Source organism: Apodemus sylvaticus, chromosome 7 (genome assembly GCF_947179515.1).
Source record: "Apodemus sylvaticus chromosome 7, mApoSyl1.1, whole genome shotgun sequence".
Lineage (NCBI taxonomy): Eukaryota > Metazoa > Chordata > Mammalia > Rodentia > Muridae > Apodemus > Apodemus sylvaticus.
This window is the reverse complement of record NC_067478.1, coordinates 5,092,240-5,117,058: the sequence shown is the minus strand read 5'-3', so window position 1 is coordinate 5,117,058 and position 24,819 is coordinate 5,092,240. Positions and strand designations below refer to the sequence as shown.

Below are 24,819 nucleotides of genomic sequence, written 5' to 3'. Positions count from 1 at the left end.
GGGGCTGCGCCCCGCCCTGGAGTCTATCCCTCAGTTCACTAAAGGCCCCCAGGGTGCCAGTGTGGGAAGACCATGGCTGTGTTTGTACTCTGGAGAGCTTGGAAGTTTCTTCTGAGAATGTAATCCCTTTCTGTTCCGACCTGACCGTGACTTTCTTTTCTTTCTCCGCAGGGTGACCAGAGGCAGGTCATTCCCGTACCAAGTGTATGTATCCTTATCCACTTCTCTTTAAACATGTGCCTACTCGGGGGAAAGTTGTTTAATGTTCTTGCTTCTGTTGGGTTTTTATTGTGTGGTATAAACAACCATATTCTGCTTAAAAACAAAAATAACCAAAAAACAAACAAATAAACCAAACCACAAAGAAACAAAGCTGGTTTGAGCTGTGGAGGACTGCTGTTGATGGGAGAACAGCACCCACCCTCTGCCCCCTGGTGTCCTCCCAGGAAGAACCCCCACTCCCCAGTATCAGTAAACTGAGGTCCTCGAACCCATCCCACCCCTGCTACACTGGCCCAGCTCCTCTGCACAGAGAGCACCATACATTACCCCAGCTTGTTTTTTCACTACAAACTCTGACTCATCGAACCGTCCCCGGCCTCCTCTGAACTGAGAGGAACCATCCCGCTTAGACTCCTTGGACGTGCAGGATCCAGCCCACCCCTCAGGCGAGCCGCCCTGCAGCTCTGCCTCAGCCAGACCACCTCTCTTATGTTTTAAAACCTTGCATTCCAAAGAGAAGTTATACCTCTGTCCCTAAGCCCCTGCCCGACCCATTCGCTCTGACCTTCCCAGCTCAGCCAGCAGCCCCTCCATCCTCGGATCAGGCCGCAATTTCCCTGAGAACTTTAAGCTGGACACAGGCCCCCCTCCTCGGGAAGGATTCAGCCTCTGCAACAGTCTGTGAATTGGCCTCTTGGTCCATGAAGATTATCTGATTCGGATTGTGGGACTGACTCTAGTCTGACTGTGTATCTTTGACATTTTTCTGGAATCTCGAGGAAATGCAACTGCCCTGCCTCTAGTAGAGTGGGTCTTAGGAGGAGGTGGGTTGCCCAAGAAGGCTTTTGATAGTGCATGTCATTTGCAAAGGTCTCAAGACCTTTGATTCTCTATTGGCCATGCCTAGGAGGGTAGGCTTCGTTTGCGGAAAATCTGCTCAGGCAGTTCAGCATGTTAGCCAGTGTTTGACCGTGGTACCCAGGGGGCTTCCTCTAACCTCCATAAAGGTGGTCTCGTGCATTTTCCTTACACACGTGTCTGTATTAAATAAAGGGCAGCATCTATTGCCCCTCCCCAATGTCACGATCTCCCCCGGGTAACCAATGGGCTATCCATAAAGCTAGGTGCTTTACAGCATCTGAGAGCCCTGCAGACCCTGCTGGGGACACCAGCTCTTTCCCCGAAGATGCAGAATTCCTGCATACAGTAAGCGAGAACCAGGAGGTTCCTCGCGTAATTTATCTCAGCATCAGATCAATAAACCGCAGGCTCTGTCAGAGGATGGGTCAGGTTACATGACTGCTGGGACTGGCTCCCAAAAAGGCTGAAGTTACTTTGTGTCTGTGCGTTGATACTTACCGTGCATGGGTTGAAAAGCACTCTACCACTGAGCCACATCCTGAGCCTGGACTTGCATCTTTAAATGATATGTAAGGAAAACCGTCCTTCCAATGGGCAGTGCCACCTGCACTGCCTGCTCAGCATACAAGGCCAAGAACAAGGTCATCTAGACTCAGTTCAGACCTGAGATGTAGATCCTGGCATCCCTGGTAAATTTGTACTGACTTCCCAAGGTCCCGGGTCACTTAGGTAGAGTGTCCTGTTCTTCCTGGAGCAGAGAGGATGCTGGGTAATACTGAAACTGGGGACACCGAATCAAAGGACTAGATGCCTAGCTAGGCAGGGGAGCCTCCAGACCTCCCCTGCTCCCCTGAAGGACTTCTCCAGACTTAAAGAGCAAGAGGAGTCTGAGGCCAGGGGTGCCCAGGGCAACTGCTGGAGCAGGGCTGCTCTCCCGTCCCCCTCCCTGCCCCACTTCTGGCCTCACCCCCCCTCCCTGCCCCACTTCTGGCCTCACCCCTGCTTCTCTCACTTACATTTACGTGTCTGTTCTCATGTGCAAAAGTTTCGGACTTTGAGCTTTTATTCAACAATAATTCAAGCCAGTAGTTACATTTTAAATGCTGAAAAACCCTCCCAGCAGCCCCCATGATCCTACTATAACCATCATAGATGCTCTGACATCCCTCTCAGGAAGTTTCCAGAGAAATACATACTCTCTCTGGGACCAACATGACAGATACATGCACATGCACACATACATGCATGCACACACACATGCATGCACACAAACACACACATACATGCATGCACACAAACATGCATGCATCACACACATACACACACACATGCATGCACACATACACAAACACATACATGCATGCACACACATATATGGCATGTGCACACACTAAATGTAAATAAAGGTTTCTGATATTGAAGAATTACCTATAATATGACCTTGCTTATAATCATTTTGGCCACAAAGAAATTTTGATCTTCTATAGGTAAATGTATTGATCTGGTGCCTTGTGACTCCTGGTTCTGTGTTTAGAAAGAATTCCCCAGTCTGACCATGACCCCTGTTCTATGCTGACGCTTTGGTGTTCTTCATCCACTTACAAGGCTTGGCACGGTACTCTAGTGGCCACTCAGTTGCCCTGAACCTTCACTGAGCCGCCATCTTTGGCACTCAGCTGGAATGACCTCCTTGGTAGCTTTGTCCCCAAGCCTTGGACTGGCAGTGAGAGCCTTCCTCGTTGGAAAGCTTCATGGGCTTTTAGTTACAGTCCAACATTGTAGGGTAAGGAAGAAATGCAGGGACCGGAAAGTTCACAACATGGAGTGGTCATGGCTTCAACAAGCTGGGGATGATGGTGTCCTAAGTGAAAGATGCCACAAGGTCTGTGACCCAAGCCCTGTCGTCCCACACTCTGGCTCAAGTCACATGTCTCACTAATGTGCACACACGTGGCCTGGCGGTATAACAGAGCCATTAAATCTCCAAAAGGGGAGGTAGGAATTGACGTATCAGCCAGCCTGTGTTCTGTGCTGATAAAACTGGAGTATCATTCGCAGACTTTAGACAGTAAGCCACGTTGCCTTCGCCCCCCCCCACACCCGACCCTCACTTCCATTTGTCTGCCCCACCCTGCAAGTCCCATAAATTCATTTGTGCAAGTGACTTTGTATAGAAAAGGCATTCCTATTATATTCACCGGCCCATGTGTATAATCCAACACCAGAAGGATTGAGAGTTTCAGACCAGCCAGAGCTAAACAGCCAGAGAGGTGAGTCGGGGTAAGGATGCTTTCCAAGAAACCCTGGCAACCCGGGACCCACATAAAGATGGGAGAAGACAACAGACTTCGCAGAATTGTCTTCTGACCTGCACACATATGCTGTGGCACACACATGCATGGCGCACAGGTGCCCACATATAACCCATACACAATAACAGCAACAACAGCAGTAATGATGAAATGATAATAACTAAAAGTTGTTTGTTTGTTTGTTTGTTTGTTTGTTTTTTAATGACTAGCCTGATGGTACAGGCTTCTAATCCCAGCTGTTCAGGAGGTTGAGGTAGAGTGAGTTCAAGGCCAGTCTGGGTACCTTAGTGAGCCGTTACAGGGTTTAAAAAGTCAAGAGAGGCCGGGGGGTGGTGGCACACGCCTGTAATCCCAGCACTCTGGGAGGCAGAGGCAGGCGGATTTCTGAGTTCGAGGCCAGCCTGGTCTACAGAGTGAGTTCCAGGACAGCCAGGGCTACACAGAGAAACCCTGACTTGAGGAAAAAGAGAGAGAGAGAGAGACGGAGAAAGTCAAGAGAGGGTGTGTGTGGCTCACTGATAGAGCACTTACTTAGCATGGCCGATGTCCCAGGTTCAACTTAGAGTACTGCAGTCGATAAAAAAGGCCCTTCCTGACGTGTTTTTCTCCACCTGAAACTTTTTGAAGACCTTATTTAAAGATCTGGTTAAATCGCCCAGTGATTAACTCAGACCACCAAAGTAACAAAGCCCTGTGGTGGTCCTAGAGTGTCCTCATGATCCAAGAGTACAGCTCTCTACAGGTCCTGGCGGTAGACCGAGGCGTTTGCATTTCTCCAGCGTGGGCTCCAGGAGAAGCTGCGTGCGCTTAGGAAAGGGGCTGGGGATTGACGCCTAGCGCGGCTCCTCAGCCTGGCCTTGCTCTCTGCTAGAAAGTCAATCACTTGCTTACCAGAAGTCTCACCCACAGCTCCTCTCTTCCGTGCATCACTGGATCAGGGACATCTATTTTTTTTTTAATTACTTAACTCACAGGATATTTGTAAAGTGTGGGTCACATGTGCTGAGGAGGTAATTTTTAGTCTTGGGCTTGGAAAACCATGGGGCCGCTTTGGGCAGATGTTTGAAGGTTTCAGATCTGCGAGGGGTAGAATTGCTAGAGCCTTGTTCTCCAGGCTAGCAATTTAAAGGACTTATGTTATAAGCATTGCTTTAGTAGTGTGTAAGGCAAAGGGGAGGGGGACTGGAGGGATGCAGGATAAGCCTGGGGGCGGGGGGGGGGGGCTGGTGTGAGTGTTAGAAAGGGAAAGGTTCTCACCTGTCCACATTCTTCACGGTGAGGTTGTGTCTGTCTTGCATAGTTGTGCGATAAAGTCAAAACAAACGTTATACCTTCTGCTGGTCACATGCATACCTTCTGCTGTGGCCCAAAGAAAGAATCCCCTATCTCTCTCTCAATTACGAGTTCACTCATGGGACTCACTCTCCCTGCACCCAAAAAATCTCAACCCTGCTTAAAAAAAAATGTTTATCTACAAAATATCTTACTAGTTTAATTATTATTATTTTTTTTAGTAACCTGCTGACTTGGTTGTTTATAATGGCGGAAGCAGTCCTCCTCAGTCCCTGAATTCCGTGTCAGCCAACAGGGACATCCCACCTCCCAGGCTGGTGCTGGGAGGCCGTGGAGAACCAAGAGCAAGCGTTAGTTAAAGCTGCGCGAGGTGGAACTTTCTGGGCTTTTCCCATGATTTGGAAAATGACATCAGTCCAGGGAGCATCCTAGAGTCGGGGCTGCCTGTGCCCTCATAAGTGAGCTCCCCTTGCCCGGCCCCTCCGCTGGGTGATTGCGGTACCTACCTCCTGCACTAACCTCCTGACTGCGGTGTACATTCACTGTTGGGCTAGCTAAAGTTTAATTTTGTTTTCAGTCCTAATGCCTCCCACATGCCAGCATTCTGGCCTGCTGCCCGCCCTACATTTTGAGATAAGGTCTAAGTTCGCCAAGTGAGCCCCTACACTCTGTAGCCTCGACAGGTTTTGAGCTGCTGATCCTCCTGCCTCAGTTTCCTGAGTCGCCGGAGTCACTGGCCTGCACCACCTAAGCCCAGCTTTAATAATAATATTTTTTTTTTTATTAGCTGACGTTCAGAGGGGAAAAGGATCCGCTACTTTAAAGGAAATACTCCTGGTTTCAGGCTTGCTTGTCTTGGTTGAAAAACTCCGCTGTTCATTCGTCCGCGGCTGAGTCTAGATATTTAATTATGTTTTGTTTTGAATCAAATATTAAACAGTTAGCAGGAAAAAAATTAACTAGTTAACTTTAGACACGGAACGTACCGCAGTCAATTAAAATACTTCACATTATCTCTGGAATGAGGCAAAGCCCAAAGAAATAAATACTCAAGGCAGAGGAGGCTGGCTGAAATTACAGAGCGGTGTATTAGCTCTTTATGACCCCATCACAAGACAGGAGTCAGCTGCTGTAAAGTCTCCAGTCGAGGCAGCACGGCAGCACACGGATTGGAGTCTAATTCCACATAAGAGGCTCCACACCCCACCCATTCTGTCTTGTGCCACAGCAACACAGGCGCTGAATCCACTAGTTTAATACTTGAAGCGCAACTGGGTTGGTGGGGCTACAGCTTCTCTTCTAGTGTTTAAGAATGCCTGTCTTCAGGGCTGAAGGGACAGCTCCGTAATTAAATGTTTAGCCACTCTAGTAAAAGACCCAGGTTCAGTTCCCGCTCCTACATAGTAACTCACAACTATCGCCTGTAACTGCAGCTCCAGTAGGTCTGACGCCCTCTCCTGGACTCTACAGGCACTTGCATGCACAAAGCACACATACAGACAGGTAGGCATACCTAAATAAAAATACCAGTCATTGAAGAAGAAAAAAAATACCACAGGTCCAACACAACTCCAAAGTGTCCTGACATGTTACAGTGAGTTTTAGGCAAAATACAACCCCAGGAAATAGGCCCATGAAGTCTGAATAGCTATTACAAGTACATTCTGATATAATCCATTTTAATAATAATAATAATGGCCACCTTGTATATGCCAGGAAGGATGTTGGGTGATTTGCTGCTGGCATAACTGATAAACATCTACTTTACATGAAGGTATTATCATCTCCACTGATATAAAATAATGTGACTTTGATGATATTGACAGCTCAGGCTTGATGCCAGAGAGCAGACACAGTAGTCACAGAAAGACACGGTTTCAGTGGGGCAGAATTTCCACTGCAGGATCCTGACTGATACTGCTTTTAATAAAATGGCATGATAGCTTGGCCAGGCCTTTGATTGTTTACTTTTGTGTTTGCCATCATTAATGCAGTCACTGCTGACACATAGGTTGGTGGTGTCAGGGAATCAGACTCCAAAATTGAACTTATAATATTGATTTCTTTTTCACCCTCTTCCTTTAGCCACCAGCTAAATACCTCCTTCCAGAGGTAACGGTGCTCGACTATGGAAAGAAATGTGTGGTCATTGATCTAGACGAAACCCTGGTGCACAGTTCGTTTAAGGTAAGTTCCACAGGCAGCATCCCTTAGGGGTGTATGTGACTTCATCACCATCCTGTGGGAAGGGTGAAAGCTTGTGGCTGTTTGTTATGACTTGACTCCTCAAAAAGATACCCCAAGAACTCAGGGTTATGGTTAGGCCTAACCCTGTAACCCAGGTGAATGTGGGCTGCAATAGTTGAGTATTAACTCACTGGTTCGTGGAGGCCCATTGGCTGGGCTGCCAGTATCTCTGAGATCTCACTATTTCCTTGAGATCTGGGCTTCCCCACTCTAAGCCCTGTGGAAATGCTTTTCGGTTCAGGAGGCACATGCAATCAGGGCACCAGAACGTGACGTTCGTTGAAGTAACTGGAACACTGTGCATTTTATTGGGCGGGGTGCCAGGTGTAATATTGAAAACTGTCTGGTAGCCCTGCTGCCCTGGGAATGTTCCCAGATCAATTTCTGAATGATGTCCAACTGGAAGGATGCCTTCCAGAGTTAAGCATCGGAGTGGCCTGGGCATGTGTTCTGATCAATCATTCTCATGCTGGGGTTTCTTGGACCCATCACAGCTGACCGAGAGCGCTCACCTGCACAGTCCATCCCAGCAGGTGCTGAGCTGCAGCTAAACTGAGTCAAAAGGAATGTCAGAGGGTTTCTGATCTCTATCTGTGCTCCATCTCATCCCGGAGCGGCAGTGGCTACATTGTTAATTCACCCCTCCTGAAAGTAACAGTTGTTTAGGAGAGACAAATGCTGGCAGGTTTGGATGAGTGATGTGTTGGGGAGAAGCAGGGCTTGTGTTATCTACGAGCTTGGTTCTCATCTTGGTGGACTATACCCTGTCAATGAAACTGCTCTGCCCTGGTCAGTGTCATTACGTTCCTCATGTCCCCCTGCCTTGGGATCCCTCTTGCTTCACTGAGATGCGACTGGCTCCACCCATGATGGGTGTCTCCCCTGAGCCCTTGTCATTCCTGGCGGTCGTCAGGCAGAAGAATCATTAGATTTACCTCACACCTTCCTGCAGGAAACAACATCGTCCATGTGCCTTCTGAAGGCTCAGCACGAGGCCAGGAGGCCATCTTTAAAGGCTCTGCAATGTAGATAACCGAGCAGTGAGAAGCAACCTCATTCTAGCTGCGGATGCTTGTGGGGCCACCTCATTACCCAGCATTCCAAGGGTCTGGCTCTTCCAGGATTGGTCCTGGGGCCACAGTGGCCTCATGTCCAACCTTGGTTCTAAATGACATTGCAACATTTCCCTTCTGTGAAGCAAGAAACTGGGGGCTTCAAGCCTTTCAGAGCAGGGGTCAGGTTCTGTCACAGGGTAGCAAGCACCCTCCCAGGCAGCTCCGGACAAACTGCCCAAGATTACCAAGGGTTCCTGGCTCTGGGGCAGGGCCTTGGCAGCACTGGTGACTCTGATCAGAGGGCATGGCCTCCCCAAGCTGTAAATAAAATTTCCTCATTTCTTCCCTGGCTTCATTACTTTTTAAAATTATCTCTTACTTTGTTTTATTTATCTTCTTCTTTTTTTTTTTTTTTTTGCATCGAGTGTGGGTACGTGTGTGCTGCCACAACATGTGTGTAGAGGTCACACTTCAAATTTTAGGAGCCAGGTCTCTCCTAGCTCCATGGGTTCCAGAGAGCAAATGTTACCAGGCCCTATGTAGCACTGTGCCGAGACTCCTTGCTGAACTGTCTCACGGGCTTGGCCAGGCTACATTTGCAAATTGAATGTTCTCCATGGTGTTTAAAGCTTTCTGGGTACGTCAAAGTCTTTTGGGAATGTGTCCACCTCGAACCCTTCTCTTCTGTGACCCCCAGAGCTCGTGGATTCGGGGAAAGCACTGGCTTCCTCGTGGTATCACCATGCAGTGAACGAGAGCTCACGACCACCCTTGGAATCTGGGGGCGATGTTTCCTTGCTGATTTCACCCCGGGGAGCGGGATTTCACAACCCAAAGCTTTTGACTATTTCCTCTTCAGTCATTTTCTCTGATTTTCATAATTCTACATTTCGGTGGTAAAATGATGAAATTTTGAGTTCACCCCTCGCCCTCCTGCCCTGGGAACAATTAACTATGGGCTTAAGGAGCGCTCCCACATCTGAGCGTTTAGTAATGAATGGGGCTACAGTCCAGCACAGTCCACAGTTTCCAGTTTATAAGGCAGGAAAAATGTGAGGCACACTGAGGGGCTTAAAGATACACCCAGTTACAGTCTGACCAGAAATTCTGCATGTCCTTCTCCACACAGTGGCCACCATATGCCCGAGTCCCTCTTGCCCTAACATCTACAGGCTGATGGTTCCTTTGGACCTCTCTGTTAATTTTTCTAATGTGTGGGATTCCATTCTGAGCTGCCTCTAAGCCTGCCGCTCAGTGATGGTGACTGCTGAGGTAATAGTTTATCCTTCGAATGTGTTTAAGACTATCTGAGAGTTACGTTAAATGCCTGTGACGTTGTGGGTAAGCTGTCTTGTGTTTCTTAGAACAAAGCAGTTAGGCTGGCCATCCTCCAATCCCAGAGTAGGAAGCCAGGCCAGGCCACTAGGCAGGGCCTGAGGCCTGATGGAGCCGTGGGGACCCATCCGACCCACCACCATAGCAGTGGAAGAGCAGACGCGGACGTGCAGAGGGGAAACTCCACCCAGGGTCCTGGCCTGCGGTGTCTGGCTTTCCGCCTGCTGTTGGTCCGTCCTCTGAGCATCCCCTGCCAAGCTGCCCACACTGTGAGTCCAAGGACAGATTGCTTTCCCAGTGGTAGTGACAACTGGCCAGCAGGCTTTCATCTCTGCCCCCTGGTGGCCATCAGTGGTTCCCTCGTCCTGTCTGGGCTCCAGGCTGGAGTCTGAGCAGCCAGACTATGGTTGTGACAGGCAGGTGACCAAGAGATTGGGCTAGATGCTGAAACTCTAAGACACTCAGGACAGAAAGAAATACGCCTTCCTGCATTTCAAGGACCCAAGGCTTGTGCCGGCATCCTCGTGAACGATTTCCTGCAATTATCAAAACGTTGGTCCAGGCAAGCTTTTTTCTTGCTACAATTTCCAATGTTCTCTTACCTTTCCTATGTATTAATCACAGTTTCTTTTCTCTCTAGCCCATTAGTAATGCCGACTTCATTGTTCCTGTTGAAATTGACGGAACCATACACCAGGTAAGGAATTGGAGTTAGCCTGCAGCTCCGGCGAACATTTTCTTGTAACCACACTCCCTGTGAACGTCGTTTCTGAATTCCCATTTCAGTGGTAATTTTCTTCCAACCACAGGAAAACAAACTTTGTATAATAAGTATAGTAAGCCAGGCACGGAGGCAGAGGCAGGTGGATCTCCGAGTCTGAGGACAGCCTGGTCTACAAAGAGAGTTCCTGGACAGCCAGGGCTACACAGAGAAACCCTGTCTCAAAAAAACTAAATAAAAAGTACAGTGAACGATTCTCTGCCTCACACACACATTTGCTTTTTACCAGGTTTACAAGGACCTTTTTCTGTTCATAAACGTTAGGTGTGATTGTTCTTTGATTTGATTTTGACTTTCAGGAATCTCTGTACTGCCCCCTAGTCATACCCACTGCTGGCAGGGCTTGGCATCTGGTCAGCTCCATCACGTGATTGCTTTCAGCTTCGCCTAGCAACAGGAAAAAGTAACCAGTCACCCACTTACAGGGCATTCCTGGGAAAAGATGTCCACTTTGATGCCAGCTGCTCCCGTGTGAGTGTCTCGGCCCATGGTGGTTTTCTCCACTCTCTGTTTTAGCAAATGCTCGACCTGAGGCAAAGCGGAGGGCTGTGCTAAGATCAGCAGGTTGCCCTGTCATCGTCAGCTGGTGTGAATCCTCTTCCGGTTTTTTGCTTCTTTTTGTAATCAGCAAGCTCTTCTGGAAATGGCTTTGTTTATGAACACATTAGAAGCATGGTAGAAAAACTTGCCTTGGGGGTTAAAATAGACATAGTTTTGCCTGATTTTCCTAAGGGGTGATGAGACAGACTGTCTCCCCTGTCAAACTCTATCTGGCCTCATATCCCAGGAAGGGGCATTTCCTGGTTCCTGGGTCACACACAGGATGTTATTTCTTAACGATGCCAACAAGGTTCTTTAACTCTTAAATGAAGTTTAGAACAATCCAGGCCAGGCCTGCGAAATCAGCTATTCTAGCCACCCCGTTGCCCAGATGGGAAAACTGAGACTTAGTTAGGAAACAGGTTGCCTTGAGATTATATATGAGAAGTGTCAGAATAAGAATTCCTGACTCACCGGGCGGTGGCGCGCACACCTTTAATCCCAGCACTTGGGAGGCAGAGGCAGGCAGAGTTCTGAGTTCGAGGCCAGCCTGGTCTACAGAGTAAGTTCCAGGACAGCCAGGGCTATACAGAGATCCCCTGTCTCAAAAAAAAAGAATTCCTGACTCCTTAGCCAGGGCTCTTTCCTTAGACTTGGTTCCCCCCCCCCCCCCCGTCCCCTTTACCCCCACCTGGCTCTCTGGCCTGTTCTGCAGGAAGCAGGACCTGGAAAGGTCCACACTCCGTGCTTTTAAAAGTCATGGTAAAGTTGAAACTTCAGGCACCTGGGCACTTATTATTTACAAATCGCACACTAAATTAACTCCGCCCCCTGCCAAGCAGTTAGGACTTCCACTGGTTGCTGTGTCTAGAGTCGAAGGGTCCTTGAAGTAAGGCACAGGAGGGCTGCCCAGGTGACATGGAGAGAAAAAAATGATCCTCCACACCACGTGACCACAAGCATGGCCAGCGTGCAGGACCCAGCCCAGCTTTCCTAGCCCCTTCTCCTTGGCAGTAGACACCCCGGGCATCAGGGCTGAGATCAGAAACTCCAGAGAGAAGGAAGGCACAAAAGCCGGAGGAACAAGGCCCTGGCGAAGGCCGTGGCCTCGTTCAAGTAATCCAGGATAGGCTGTGCAGGTCCCAAGGGGCCTATTCTCGGTTACTTGCACGGGGACGCAGGCCCGGACGCCGGCATCCGGGCCCAGGACCCTCCTTTCTGCTAAAGGCGGCAACATCCGAGCTCCCCCGTCAATCTCCAACCCTTTGCATGGACCCACGCTTGCCAGCCAAGCAGTCCTCCCGGGGACACAGGACCGGAGGCCACACCCAGTCACTGGCACCAGCAACAAGGAGCGTTGTGAGCAAAAGCAGGCCCTGTAGCTGCTACAGCCACACAGCTCTGCCCTCAGCCTAGCCCAGCATCCCAGCTCAGCAGGGTCCCGGCGATACCCGGAATAGACCACCTGTGTTCCTCCCGCCCCTCTCTCCACCCTCAGCGGCAGAGCCAGGCCAGCCGGCCGCTTTCTCTCCACGTCTTTGCCCCAGGAAGCACCTTTTTCTGGCATGCTGCAAACAGTGTTTCCATCTGGGAATTTTGTCCTGCAGTGTGTTTTCCTTGCATGTGGTGTGCGGTCTTGTGTCTTGTCTCCCCTCCCGCAGCCCCCTCCCCTGCTCTGTCTGCCCTTAGAGCCCCGTGGTTTGTTGCCACCTTAACTCTACCTTAACTGCTCCCTTCCTCCCTACGCAGCCTCCCCAGCTCCTCTCACTGCACGTGGTTGTCTGGACACACAGGCTTCGGCCCAACAGCACACAAGCGTGATGCTTCTGATCCTCCCGTGCATGGATTGGAGGCTCAGCTCTCTCTCTTAGCGTGTGAGCTCCTCTGCATTCAAGGTCAAGGCCAGATATTGCCTTCAGAGACACCCTCTGGAAAGGAGAGTTATCTTGAATGAATGCCCCACTGTGAGATTTCTCGTGTTCACTAATTTCTGTCAGCATGTGCTTGGTGCGAGCCCGGCAAGGCCCACCACACACGAGTCTCTCCAGAGGATAGGGCTCCAATTCAGCCTTGTAGCTGGACTGAGCACAGCACTGTGGCCTGGTAATTATGCTTCATCCTAAAGATGTAGTAGCTATCTTCCAGTGGAATTTATTCAAGTTCTAATTGGTCCCTCCCTCTGCCCACTTCCTCTCCCTGGCATTGCTCTCTCTTCCAGTTCCCTCACATCCCTTTAGCCTCCGGAGACTGCAGCCTGCGTGCTAGGTGAAGCCTTGCAGGCCTGCCGTCCAACCAGGACACACAGAGCCCAGCTGTGGGGAACAGCCCCTTGCCTCTGTGAAGTGCTATCTGTACCCCGACACAAGCAGGGTGACCTCCAAGGTGTCCTCTGGAAAGTTTTCAAGTGCATAAACCCCAGGGGGTGGGGACTTGCAGAGCTGAAGGCCGCAGCTGGTCCTAGACGTCCAGAAGGACAGCACCTCGCCTGTGGCCTGTGTCCACATAGGCGCTAACTCAGCAAGTACCAGGATAGCACATGAATGAGTGACTTCGACTGAACACGACACAGCCCTGCTCCGCTTACTGGCTCCGAAGACCCTCAAGACCATTGACGGCATGGTCGCATGGTCAGCTTCCCTTTCTCTCTGTGAGGGTTGTCCACATTGAGACGCAGAACCTAGTGCGAGCTTCAGTAAATCGTGCCTAGGCCGGCAACAGGAGGAGGGCCCTTGGCAGCTCCTCCGAGGCCCAGGCTGTCTCTGGATCCTGTGACTGACAGCTCTTGTCTCTTCCCACTGCAGGTGTACGTGCTGAAGCGACCACACGTGGACGAGTTCCTCCAGAGGATGGGGCAACTCTTCGAGTGTGTACTCTTTACTGCCAGCTTGGCCAAGGTGCGTCCTGTGTCCGGCGTCCCGTGTCCTGCTCCCCGCTGCCGACTTCAGCCAGCCGCCATCCCAACCTCTCCACCCTTCACCACCCCCCTACCCCCCAAGCTGCCAAGATCCCTTTGTTAAGGTGGAGGAAGCTATTTTTACCGTGACAGGTTCCCACCCCAGATGGGATGGATGCAGGCCATGCGCACACTGCTAGGCTGAGAGGCTTCCGGTTACCATGGTGACGGGGAGCATTTGGAGCAAATACTCCATGAAGTTGCTTTATGCAGCCACCTGAAACCAGTTATCCACAGACAAAACCACAAGACCTGTCCATTGTGACTATAGATGGGGATGCAGATGTGAGGGAGTCTCCTTCAGGCGTTGACTGGCAGCCAGATGTTAGAGTCCCTGTGTCCCTGGGTTTGATGGCCGCAGGTTTCAGGGAGGAACAAGTTAAGACAGGTGCCAAGTGTCACTGGCAGGCACAGAATGATGAAGTTCTGACCGCCTTGGGAGCTGAATGGTTTCTGGTAAATTCCTTTACTTCTGTCACATTGGTTTCTTCTTGTCTAATTGGGGATAATTCCATCTGCCTGGTAGAGTTCATTAAATGAAATGGCCCATGGAAATGGCTCAGCACAGCCCCAGACTCCCAACAAGCAGACGTTTGTTGAGCCCTCACTGTCTTCCGGGCACTGCCGTGGACACTGTCACAGGGTAAACACTCCAGATGTTAAGTATTTACATACGTATCGAGAGCATCCTAAGTGCCACGGTGTGTTGAAAGCAGGCAGAGTTGCCCCTAGCACATCTTCCCAGAGTCCTTTCTGTGCCTACCGTGATGCTCCCAGAGTCAGGCGATCCACTCGGTGGCGGCGGCAGTGGCGGTGGTACGGAAACTCAGAGTGGCCTGAAAGATGAGCTCCGTGCTGTGCAGGTTAACCCTCTGTCTGCGTGCAGAACTCCAGGAGCCACCAGGAGCTCCGTCCCCCACAGCCTGCCTGGCCCGGCACCCCTCCACATCTGCATGTTTGACCTTTGACTCCAGGTCCTTGACCTGGCTGGGGCATTCCTGGCTGGGTCTGTGCTCTGTGCTGACCAAGGCAAGAGCCACCTAGTCAGCTCCACCCGCGTCATCGGCTGGCCTCAACCGGAGCTGCTAACAAGAGATCCCTAGCCTAGGTTTTGGATCTCATGTACAAGAAACAGAACAGGGCCTCGAGGGAAACATCGTCTCCCCCCAGCGGTGTCAGGACTAATTGCAGGAGCAGCTTCAGTGCTGTGTCCGGGATGCTAAGGAAGCTGAAGTAAAAAGCAGCCAAATAGCAAGCAGGAAGGTTGCACCGCTGCGTCAGACTGGGGCTTGTTTGTTTTTTGTTTTTTGTTTTTTCCCCTTAGTAAGATAGAAAACCGTTCTTTGGGTCCCCAGTGTTTGCTTAAACATCCTCATCTGGGCTGCTCTTCCTGGGCTGTTCCCACCTGCCCCACCGTCTGCTTCTCTAGCCCTACTTCGGAGTTATTCTTGCCTGCAGAGCCAAACCCAGTTTCCAGCGCCGCCCCAGCCTCTCAGCCCGCGATGGTCAGGTTGGACTGATGGTCACAGTTCCAGCTCTGGATGATGAGTTTAGCTCAGTACTCAGCCAGCAGCTTCTGTACACTGCCTCCCTGCCCCCTGCTCCGTGTGGGGGTGGGGGCTACAGGGACAGCGTGCACAGACTCCCAGGCTGCCATGGTACCTGCTGGTTTGTCATGCACCCTTTGGCTCATTTGTCCCTCGTGCATGGTATGACACCAAGGAGCAAGGATGGCCCCTGTGCCCAGTGCATGTAGTCTTCATGTGGTCTTGCAGGCCTGGAGCTCCTAGATGCTTCCCTAAAAGATGGTTGCCAGGCCTGGAGAGATGGCCCAGCACTGGCCACCTTTGCAGAAGCCCCAGGTTCAATTCCCAGCACCCACATGGCAGCTCACAACTGTCTGTAACTCCAGTTCCAGGGCATCCAGTGCCCTTGCCTGACCTGTGTAGACACTGTACACACATGGTGCCCATACGTACATATATACATGCAAGCAAAGTACCCATGCACATACATTTTTTAAAAAATCCATCTTTTAAAAATATAAAGACGAAAGGCTGATTGCCACACTGACAGTCACAGAGGAGAAAAGGAACCATCTCTTTCCATCTGACTCAACCCTTTGTAGACCGCTCACATACCCCTTCGCCCCTTCACTGAGAGAGTGCTCTAAACGGCTTGGTCAGTGAGAGACGCAGCTGTTCCCCTTGGGATTCCTTAGAGCTGGAAGGACTTTCCCACGACCCAGCCACGGTGCATCCTACTGTGGCCTTGTGAATCAGCCTCAGGTGTCTGCTCCCTCCCTGAAAGGGTTGTGAACCCTGGGGCTTCCTGGCTCTGTGCCTTGCTTTGGCCTGACTGCTGAGTCCCAGCCTCAAGTGAAGCCCTCAGGACTATAGACAGGCAGTGATGGGATGGGAGGTTCTCTGTAGGCAGACAATGGGGGTTTAAGCAGGCCTGGGATGGGATGTGTATGCCCTCCAGTGGTTACTCTGACAGCTGTGAGGTGAATGGGCTGGGAAGGGAAGCCCAGCAGGAAGTAGGAACCTTCCAAGTCAGGAGCCTGGTCCAGGAACTTAGGAAATAAAGGTAGGAGTCGAGATACTTTTGGAGAGGAAACTGACAGGAACTTCCTGTGGATTCCATGGGTGAGAACTATAAGAACACAGTGCTTTCTGACACAGATGGAAAGGAAATACCACAATCCTAAAACACTTCCAATTATTCCAGGGCTTTTTTAGAAAGTGGTCTAAGAGACCAGCAGGATGGGTCAGTGGCTCAAGGCACCTGCCACGCAAGCCTGGCCTCTGCTGTCAATCCCGGGAACCTACGTAAAGGTGGGAGGGAGAAGCAGTTCCCTGCAGTGCCCTCTGACCTCCAGGTGCACGGTCACTGGTCGCAGTGCGTCTGTGCACGCGTACATACGCCACAATGGTGATTTTTAAGTGAAATAAGTAAGTCTTGGAAGAAGGCTTAGTTGGTAAAATATTGCCAGCGAGGCAGAAAGCCACGGGCCCCTCCCACCTCCCGTTGGTGCAGCACTGGGGAGGCAGAGACAGGGGGATCCCTGGGGCTCACTGGACAGTCAGTTTAGCCGAATCATGAGCTATGGGTGCAGGGAAAGAGACCCTGTCTCAAAAAATAAGGCTGAGAACAATAGAGAAAGACATCAGATACTGACCTCTGACTTCCACACACATACACAGACAGACAGGCAGACACACACACACAGAGGCACACAGATAGACACATACACAGGCACACACACACACACAGGCACATAGACAGATGCACACACAGGCCCACACACACAGAGGCACACAGACGCACACACAGACACACACACAGACACACACACAGGCACACACGTGTCTATGCACACAGGCACACACATGTCTATGCACACAGGCACACACACGTGTCTATGCACACAGACAGACACACACACACTGAAACAAGGAGGAACCGTAGACCATTTCTCACAAGGCTCTGCACCTTTGTAACTAACTGCCTTCCTGAACGCTCAGATAGGCATGTTTCCCTCCTTCCTCAGGCTCCCCCACCCCCTCTCAATGTTTCCCTCCTTCCTCGGGCTCCCCCCCTCAAACTCCCCCACTTCCATTCGCATTTTTCCTCCTTTAACTTCTTTTCTCCAGCCTCCTCTGGGCAGCTGCCAGAATTTACAGCTTGCCAGACCTGGGGTTTTTTTTCTTTCCAAATCTAATAAAATACACTAAAACAAAAAGTCTGAGCCTGATGTGGTGACTCACCACAGCCCGTAATCTCAGCACGCAGGACACCATGGCACAGGAGGGCTCCCTCGTGGACTGCTAAGGGAGGACACATCCTAAACACCGCCACCCCAAAAACGAATGTGGGTCTTGTGTCAGAGGTCACGTCTCGGGCCCCTCCACGTGCCTCGCTTCACCGAGACCCTGTCTTTCCAGTACGCAGACCCTGTAGCTGACCTCCTGGACCGGTGGGGCGTGTTCCGGGCCCGACTCTTCAGAGAGTCCTGTGTTTTCCATCGTGGGAACTATGTGAAGGACCTGAGTCGCCTGGGTCGGGAGCTGAGCAAAGTGATCATCGTGGACAATTCTCCTGCCTCCTACATCTTCCATCCCGAGAACGCAGTAAGTCATCTCGGGGGAAGGAGCTGGAGGTTCTGTCTGAGCTGCAGCCTAAATGCCAGTTCTGAAAAGTGGGCTGGAGGCGTGGACTGGAGGCGTAGGCTGGAGGCACACTTTGGGCTTGGGTTTTTTTTTTTTTTTTTTTTTTTTTTTTTGGCCAGATCTTGACTCAGCCTCTTAGCGACATGACTATTTAACGTCCCTCCTCATTCACAAGTGAGATGACAGGGACGCTGCTCTCCTGGGAGTGTGGGAGGGCTCAGCGCTTAGACCTGTGCTCAGGCCCCGCACGATGCCTCTACTCAGCTCGGCAGGACGCTTCTCCTTTGCAGTATTGTTATGGAGTGGGCTCTACCAGTCAGTCATCAACCTCATGGGGCTGCCCAGATCCGTGTGACCTCTCAGACTCAGGCGTAACCCCTCGGCAGAAGTGTATCTTACACTAGAAGGAATGAAGCAGTTCAGAAATGTCTTGCCGCCGTCGGACGGTCAGCTCTGCCACCCCAGGGTGCTGCCGTAGAAGCCGGGCAGGAAGGCACCCACATCCAGCTCCCTGGAGCATAGCTTCCCTTGGTGCCTGCTCACCAGGATGGCGTGGCTCGCAGAGCAGGGTGGGGGTGCCCTCTGCTACTCCCTGGGCGCTTCCGGGAAGGAGAGATGGATCAATCAAGGCCACCACACCAAGCCAGATCACACATGCTTCTCGGGGTCCCCCAAGCCTGCCATGAGAACACCACCTTTCCCAGTCCAGAATTCTGAAGCTCTCCTTATAGTAAGGGTAGAAAAACTATTTATTCAGTTAAATGGTAGAAATAAAGTCAAACCGCCTTACAGCTATCTATGTTCACATGCTGGGCGTGGTGGCATATGCCTTAGAGCCTGGGCTACCTAGAGAGACCGTTTAAATGAGTACATAGGTTCGTGTTATCAAGTCAATCAAATTCCACATGGTCTCTGCTGGATAAGGAATATGTGCCCTACAGTCATAGTGCCCTTCCCACACACCACATAGCGTTTCTGGTATTGTCTGCTGGGCTTTTTTTTTTTTTTTTTTTTTGGTTTTTCGAGACAGGGTTTCTCTGTGTAGCCCTGGCTGTCCTGGAACTCACTCTGTAGATCACGCTGGCCATGAACTCAAAAATCTGCCTGCCTCTGCTTCCCAAGTGCTGGGGTTACAGGCATGTGCCACCATTGCCTGGCGGGGCATCTTGTCCCTGTAAGTCAGGATCTAAAGAAGATTTGTGCATTGCTTCAATTGATGGATCTGTTTTTCTTTGATCTTAACCTTTCTTCTTCTCTCCCCATTTTTCTTCTCAATCGTTTATTTGTTGAAAGTTTACTAATTTGTCTTAGGTGAATTGTCTACATTCTGGCTCTGTCTAGTTGTCAGGGCTTAGTAATGAAGGTTTCTTAGCCCCTTTACCTCCGGCAGGCAAGCAGCTAGACTCCTGTCTACTCTTTGATTAGACTCGAGCCTCTGTCTAACATTTTTCTTTTTTATGGCTTTACTTTTTAAATTACCTAATGTATATTGTATATTTATTTAATGAGTATGTTGTAGCTGTCTTCAGACACACAAGAAGAAGGCATTGGATCCCATTACACAAGCCGTGCGCTACCATGTAGTTGCTGGGAATTGAACTCAGAACCTCTGGAAGAGGAGTCAGCGCTCTTAACCGTTGAGCCATCTCTCCAGCCCTTATGGTCTTATTTATACTTACCTATTAGTGTTCATGAGAGAGAACATGCATGTGGGTGCAGTACCTGTGGAGGCCGGAAGAGGGTGTCAGAGCCCCTGGGACTGGAGTCACAGGTGGGTGCTGGGAACTGAACTGAGGTCTCTGCAAGAACAATACATGTTCTCTTAGCCACAGACCATTTCTCTGGCTCCTCTTTTTAAATTTTAAAGACTTTATTTCGTTTTTACTTATGTGCGTGCGTGCGTGTGTGCGCGCGCGCGTGCACGCGCGCGTGCGTGTGCATCTGTGTGTTTGTGCATCCGTGGGTTTGCTCATGCACACATGCAGTACCCAGTGCAGTCAGGAGAAGGCAATAGATCACCCAGCGCTGCAGTTACAGGGAATCAAGAGTCACTTCATGTAGGTGCCAGGAACTGAACTCAGGTCCTTTGGAAGAACAATGTGTCTTGGTGGCTGAGCCATCTCTCTGGCCCCTTCTTCCCCTTCTTTTTTTCTTTTCTAACAAAATTATGTAACAAAACTGTGTCATAGGTAAGGCTGTTGATGTGGTTCAGTTGTGAGAGCAGTTACTTAGCAAGGCCCAGGGTTCAATCCCGAGGACTGGAAGTAGAGAAGTAAATAAATTCCTTTATATTTCCTCTCGTTTCTTCTTCTTCTTCTTTTTTTTCAAGCAAATTTTTTTCTAAATATTTATTTATTTTATGAGCACACTGTAGCTGTCTTCAGACATACCAGAAGAGTGTATTGGATTCTATTACAGATGAACCATGTGGTTGCTGGGAATTGAACTCAGGACCTCTGGAAGAGCAGTCAGTGCTCTTAACCCCTGAGCCATCTCTCCACCCCACCCCACCCCCGTTTCTTTTTTAATCTCTTCTCTGACCTCTCAGCTCCTCTCTACTGTACCCTTCTCCCCTATGTAAAGCTAAAGGGAAACCTTGGCATCTCCATGGTTAATTTACCTGGTTACTGCTAAGCCTGGGCCGGAATTCTCTCCATCTCTTTCTACAGAGCTCTTAGCCTTAGGCAGAGGTCCGTTGCACCTGCTGGGCCCTGTGGCTGGTGGGTGGCAGGCAACCTCGAGGGCTCATTCAGTGCGGTAAAAGGAATTTTGGAAACAAACAGGGAGTGAGTGGCCATCACTTTCTCCGCATCAGGAAAGCTAATTACAAACACACTGGGAACCCCCTGCCTCACTTAGGGTCTCCTGCCTGTCAGTCCGCTCTGGCCCTCACTCGGGACTAACTGGTTACAGGCAGGGGACGGCCCGTACCGCTGCCTCCTCACGCTCTGTCTTGCAGGTGCCTGTGCAGTCCTGGTTCGATGACATGACAGACACGGAGCTGTTGGACCTCATCCCGTTCTTCGAGGGCCTGAGCCGGGAAGACGACGTCTACAGCATGCTGCACAGACTCTGTAGCAGGTAGCCCTGGCCTCGGCCCATCTGCGCCTGCGCAGTCTGGAACCCCCGGGCCCAGGGGACGCGCCCAGCCGTGGCTCCCAGAGTGCGGCCTGAGAAGACTCCATGCTCTGGGCCACAGGGTGAATGTCACCATGCCTACCTGTTTTGTTTTGTTTTTTTTTTAAAGAACAGAAACAACTATTTTAAAGGAAAAAAAAACTCTTTTAATAGATTTCATAAACGGACTGCATTTTACCAGATTCGATTTTCTTAAAACATACCAAAAAGGAAAAACAAAAAAAGAAAAAAAAAACAAAAACAAAAACACTTTGATATCTCTCAACTTCCTTTCTACTGACTCCCCACCCCCCCTCCAAGTAGACAAGCCTGTCCTCTTGGCCTCCGTTTGGAACAGCTGACCCAACTCAAAATCTCTTCCCTACAGGATGAAGTGCCTTTTTGAATGTTATTTTAAGCCGAAAGTTAATTTTTTGTATACAGCCTATTTCCAAACATCTTTTAGTCTTTTACGGTCTTAGATACTTATTCTGAGAAGACAAACAGGACCGTTTTATAGACCCTGGTGGCCTGTGTGTGGCGGGGAGGATGTGGTCAGGTAGAACAGTGGGTCGAAGGAGCCTGCCTCTCAGCATGTGTGGCTGTCAGCCGTGGTATGCACAGAGTCTGGCTCCCTCTGACAGGACTTTTCTGCTGACTGTCATGGTCTCACGTCTGACCACTCCGGAATGTACCTGCCAATGGCCTAGAGCTTTACGAAAACAGCTGGTTCCTTTTATGACGGTTTCTGAGGTTATTAAAAATGTGTCTTGAGGTTGCATTTTTGCCCTCGGGAACTGACACTGTGTCTTCATCCAGTGTGCTTTCCCACGACTCCACACGTCTGTCCTTTGCTTGTTCTGTTGTCACTGGTTTGAGGAGAACAGTTACGGAAAACCCTGAAGCCCTTGGATCGCTGAAGTCCTTCCTTTCAGAAGCTGGGTACACGCGGTGCCAGGTGTTGGGACTTTGCTGCTACTGTGCTCCTGCCACCAAATGGGACTGACCAGAGGCTGTCACACTGTTCCTTAGCCACTGTGCCTATGCTTAGAAGACGCTCACCGCTCAGCTGCAGACTCAGACAGGGTCACACACAGGTGTCCCACCCCATCAAGCACGGCACCCTTCTTGGGCCCCGGCCACCACCAAGAATGCCGAAGGGTACAAAGGTTTAAAAACAAAACAACAACAACAAAAACCTGAAGGGCCAAAGCACCGCTCAGGTGCTGTATCCACTTCACACTGCAGCCAACGTCAGAGCCTAAGATGGAACTCACCGATCTCGCTCGAGAACCCGTGGCCTCAATCAGCCGCCACGCTGATGTGGCTCAAGTCTGCCTCAGCCTCTTTGGAAGCACAGCCTCTTCAAGCCAAGGGTTGGAGAAGCTGCCTTGATGCGAGACTCATCTCTCCAAACCAGGGAGAAGGGCTTCTCCCTGGAGCCTGGGGGTCTCTTCCCACCCATTCCCAGTTTGGTATTTAATCTGTGTCACATCGATCTTCTGAAGAACAAACAGAGCCCTCTGTGTTGGCACCAATGCCTTAGTCCGCTGTGGGTCGGGCCTCAGCCAGAATTCTGCTGGGAGTCACTGGCATTGACAAAATTTAAAGTCAGGGGTCAAACTTAAAAAAAAAAAAATGGGTTTTTCTTTCATTCACAAAATAATGAAACCAGCTACTAGGCCTGTCTTCCCACAGCGCTTGGTCTGGAGATCAGAGCAGAAATATGTCAGGGTCATTCAGATCACCTGACTGAGTGTTCCAAACCCAGCAAGCCCCTTGCCAATTAAAATAAAACTGCCCCTTTGGTAAGCATTTCCACAGGTAACGACACACCTGCTGTAAACCCTCATGGAAAACCAGTCATTAACGATCCCTCTGCCTTAAGTGTCTTGGGTGTTTCAGAGTCTGCCACGTGTTGGCTTCCTCACAGAAAGAGGCCCGGATAGAACCTCAGATTTTTTTTTGCCTGTGCCTCTTTGTGTCGGTGTCACGGGGCCTTATTTGAAAGGAGGGGCAGAATGGACTGAAATTCCAGAATATTTCAGGGGAAGTGAGCCTAGAAATAGTGCTCTACTTCAGACAGGTTCGAGGCCAACCCTTGGCCTTACAGTCCCAGGGCTGCATGTACCCATGCACCCCGGGAAGGGCTTCCTGGTGGGGAGCCCTGGTCTTGCCACCACACACATGGAATGTCTTGGGTGGGTGGCAGAGTTTCTGAGGGTTCTGAAATCTGCACCTTTTCTGACCAAGCTCCAAAAAAATGCCAATGTTTCTTTCCTTTTTTTAAAAAAAAAAAATCCCCTTTATGTACATAATTGAAAAAAATCTATATTTTTAATCAGTTACGTGTAAATGAAGCAATAGAACTCTAACAAGGCCAAGAAAGGAGATGAATGTTCGAGGTTTATTTTCTTAAGGTAAATACGGGTATTGCTTTTAATTGTGAGTTTATTAAAACTTGGGCTTGAAAACCTATCAGCCACTTCTCTGTGCCATATCCTTCCCACATTACCAAAACACTCCATCTCCTTAGCCAAAAGAAACATCTGACCTCCCAAGTCCTATGACCCCCTCAGCTCCAGGTTAGGACCCGTCTCTTAGACAAGTGCTTTTGATGCGAAGGTCTAGGACAGGGTGGTTTGGGTTGCTGGACTCCAGCCTACACCCTCTGCTTGACCTCAAGTGGGGGGCTTCCTGGGCACACCTGACCCCTGAGGATGTTAATGTCTTGTCTTCCATTTGTTCTGGAATCCTCCGTGTTGGTCTGCACTGTTTGTCAACAATACCTTTTTGTATCTTAATCACACCACCTGTCCCTGGTGGCAGTGGGTGGCGATTCCTCTGACACAGTGCAATGTGGTGAGGTGGCTTTGGGGGCATGAGGACGTCCACGTGACACTAACTCGTCACAGCCACAGCCTTTGAAGTTAGGGGTACGAAAATAAAACCTGTAAGTGCGTAGGGCCTGGCAGCTTTTCACAACCCTGTATTTCAAAGATGGCTTTCTAATAAAATCCAGAAACACAGCCCTGTTGGTCAAACACTCGTGACGTTTTGTGCCTCTGCTTCTAATGGTGCTGTGCGGGACAGCTGGCAGCCAGGGTCTGAGAAGAGCCTATGGCCTACTGTGCTTCCCTGCGCAAACTTGCTGGCGGCTGCCTCTGTTCCTGTTTTCCTGTCTATCCCTGGAGTTGCCCTGAGGTTAGGTACCCCCCAGGTGACGTCGGTGCCTGGGGAGTTGCGGCTCTCCGCTGGACGTTTGTGCCGTTCCAGTGCCACTTGGGAAATACCACATGTTGGAAAGAGCACCATGCTCGGGGCAAGTATTGTCAATCAGTGATTTCCCTCCTGCCAAAAATAAACTCGTCAAACTGCACCGACTCGTGCGTGCGTGGTTGACCTGCTTCTCCGGAGGTGTGGCCTCTCCTCCCGGTCTTTTCCCCCTGCATACCTTCCTGTTGACTCCTTGAACCCTGATGGTCCCAGCTAGCAAACAGAGCCAGAGCCCGGTGCCAGGGTCCTTGACGCCCGGGAAAGCTAGAAAACCACCGAACCCACCTCCTCGGCGGTAACTTGCAAAGCGGCCACTGCTCGACCCTTGGGTCCTCCAGGCAAGGGTTGTTGTTGCGGGAAATATTTAAAAAGCCGACCTGCCATCTCTCTTGACCACCAGGCCACGGTCCTGGTCCCGCTTTGGTATCGGCACAGGCAGTTTACAACAGTGTGTCCCGGCAGGGTCCCGCTCTGCATGACCCTCGCTCCCCCGCAGCCCTGCTGACCTGGCCTTTTCTCCAGCGGGGGTCCTGCGGCATCTAGCTCACCTGCCCACACATCCCATGGTCTGCCACCTCTCACCTCAATTACCTGGTAGAAACATGACTCTTAAGGCTTATTTAGTTAGCCAATTAGATTTATGTATATTATAATC

General features: G+C 50.4%; 1 protein-coding gene across 2 annotated transcripts in view; it reads left to right on the top strand.

Annotated features, from left to right (window-relative positions):
• Positions 1 to 24,267, top strand: part of Ctdspl (CTD small phosphatase like) — a 123,613-nt gene extending 99,346 nt beyond the window's left edge. For both annotated transcript variants that reach the window (XM_052187012.1, XM_052187011.1), the window contains exons 3-8: positions 172 to 204; positions 6,774 to 6,875; positions 9,966 to 10,022; positions 13,448 to 13,540; positions 17,547 to 17,732; positions 20,731 to 24,267. In XM_052187012.1, the coding sequence (XP_052042972.1) occupies positions 172 to 204; positions 6,774 to 6,875; positions 9,966 to 10,022; positions 13,448 to 13,540; positions 17,547 to 17,732; positions 20,731 to 20,856 (597 nt within the window). In that variant the 3' untranslated portion in view covers positions 20,857 to 24,267. The remainder of the gene's footprint in view (positions 1 to 171; positions 205 to 6,773; positions 6,876 to 9,965; positions 10,023 to 13,447; positions 13,541 to 17,546; positions 17,733 to 20,730) is intronic.
• The last annotated feature ends 552 nt before the right edge of the window (positions 24,268 to 24,819 follow it).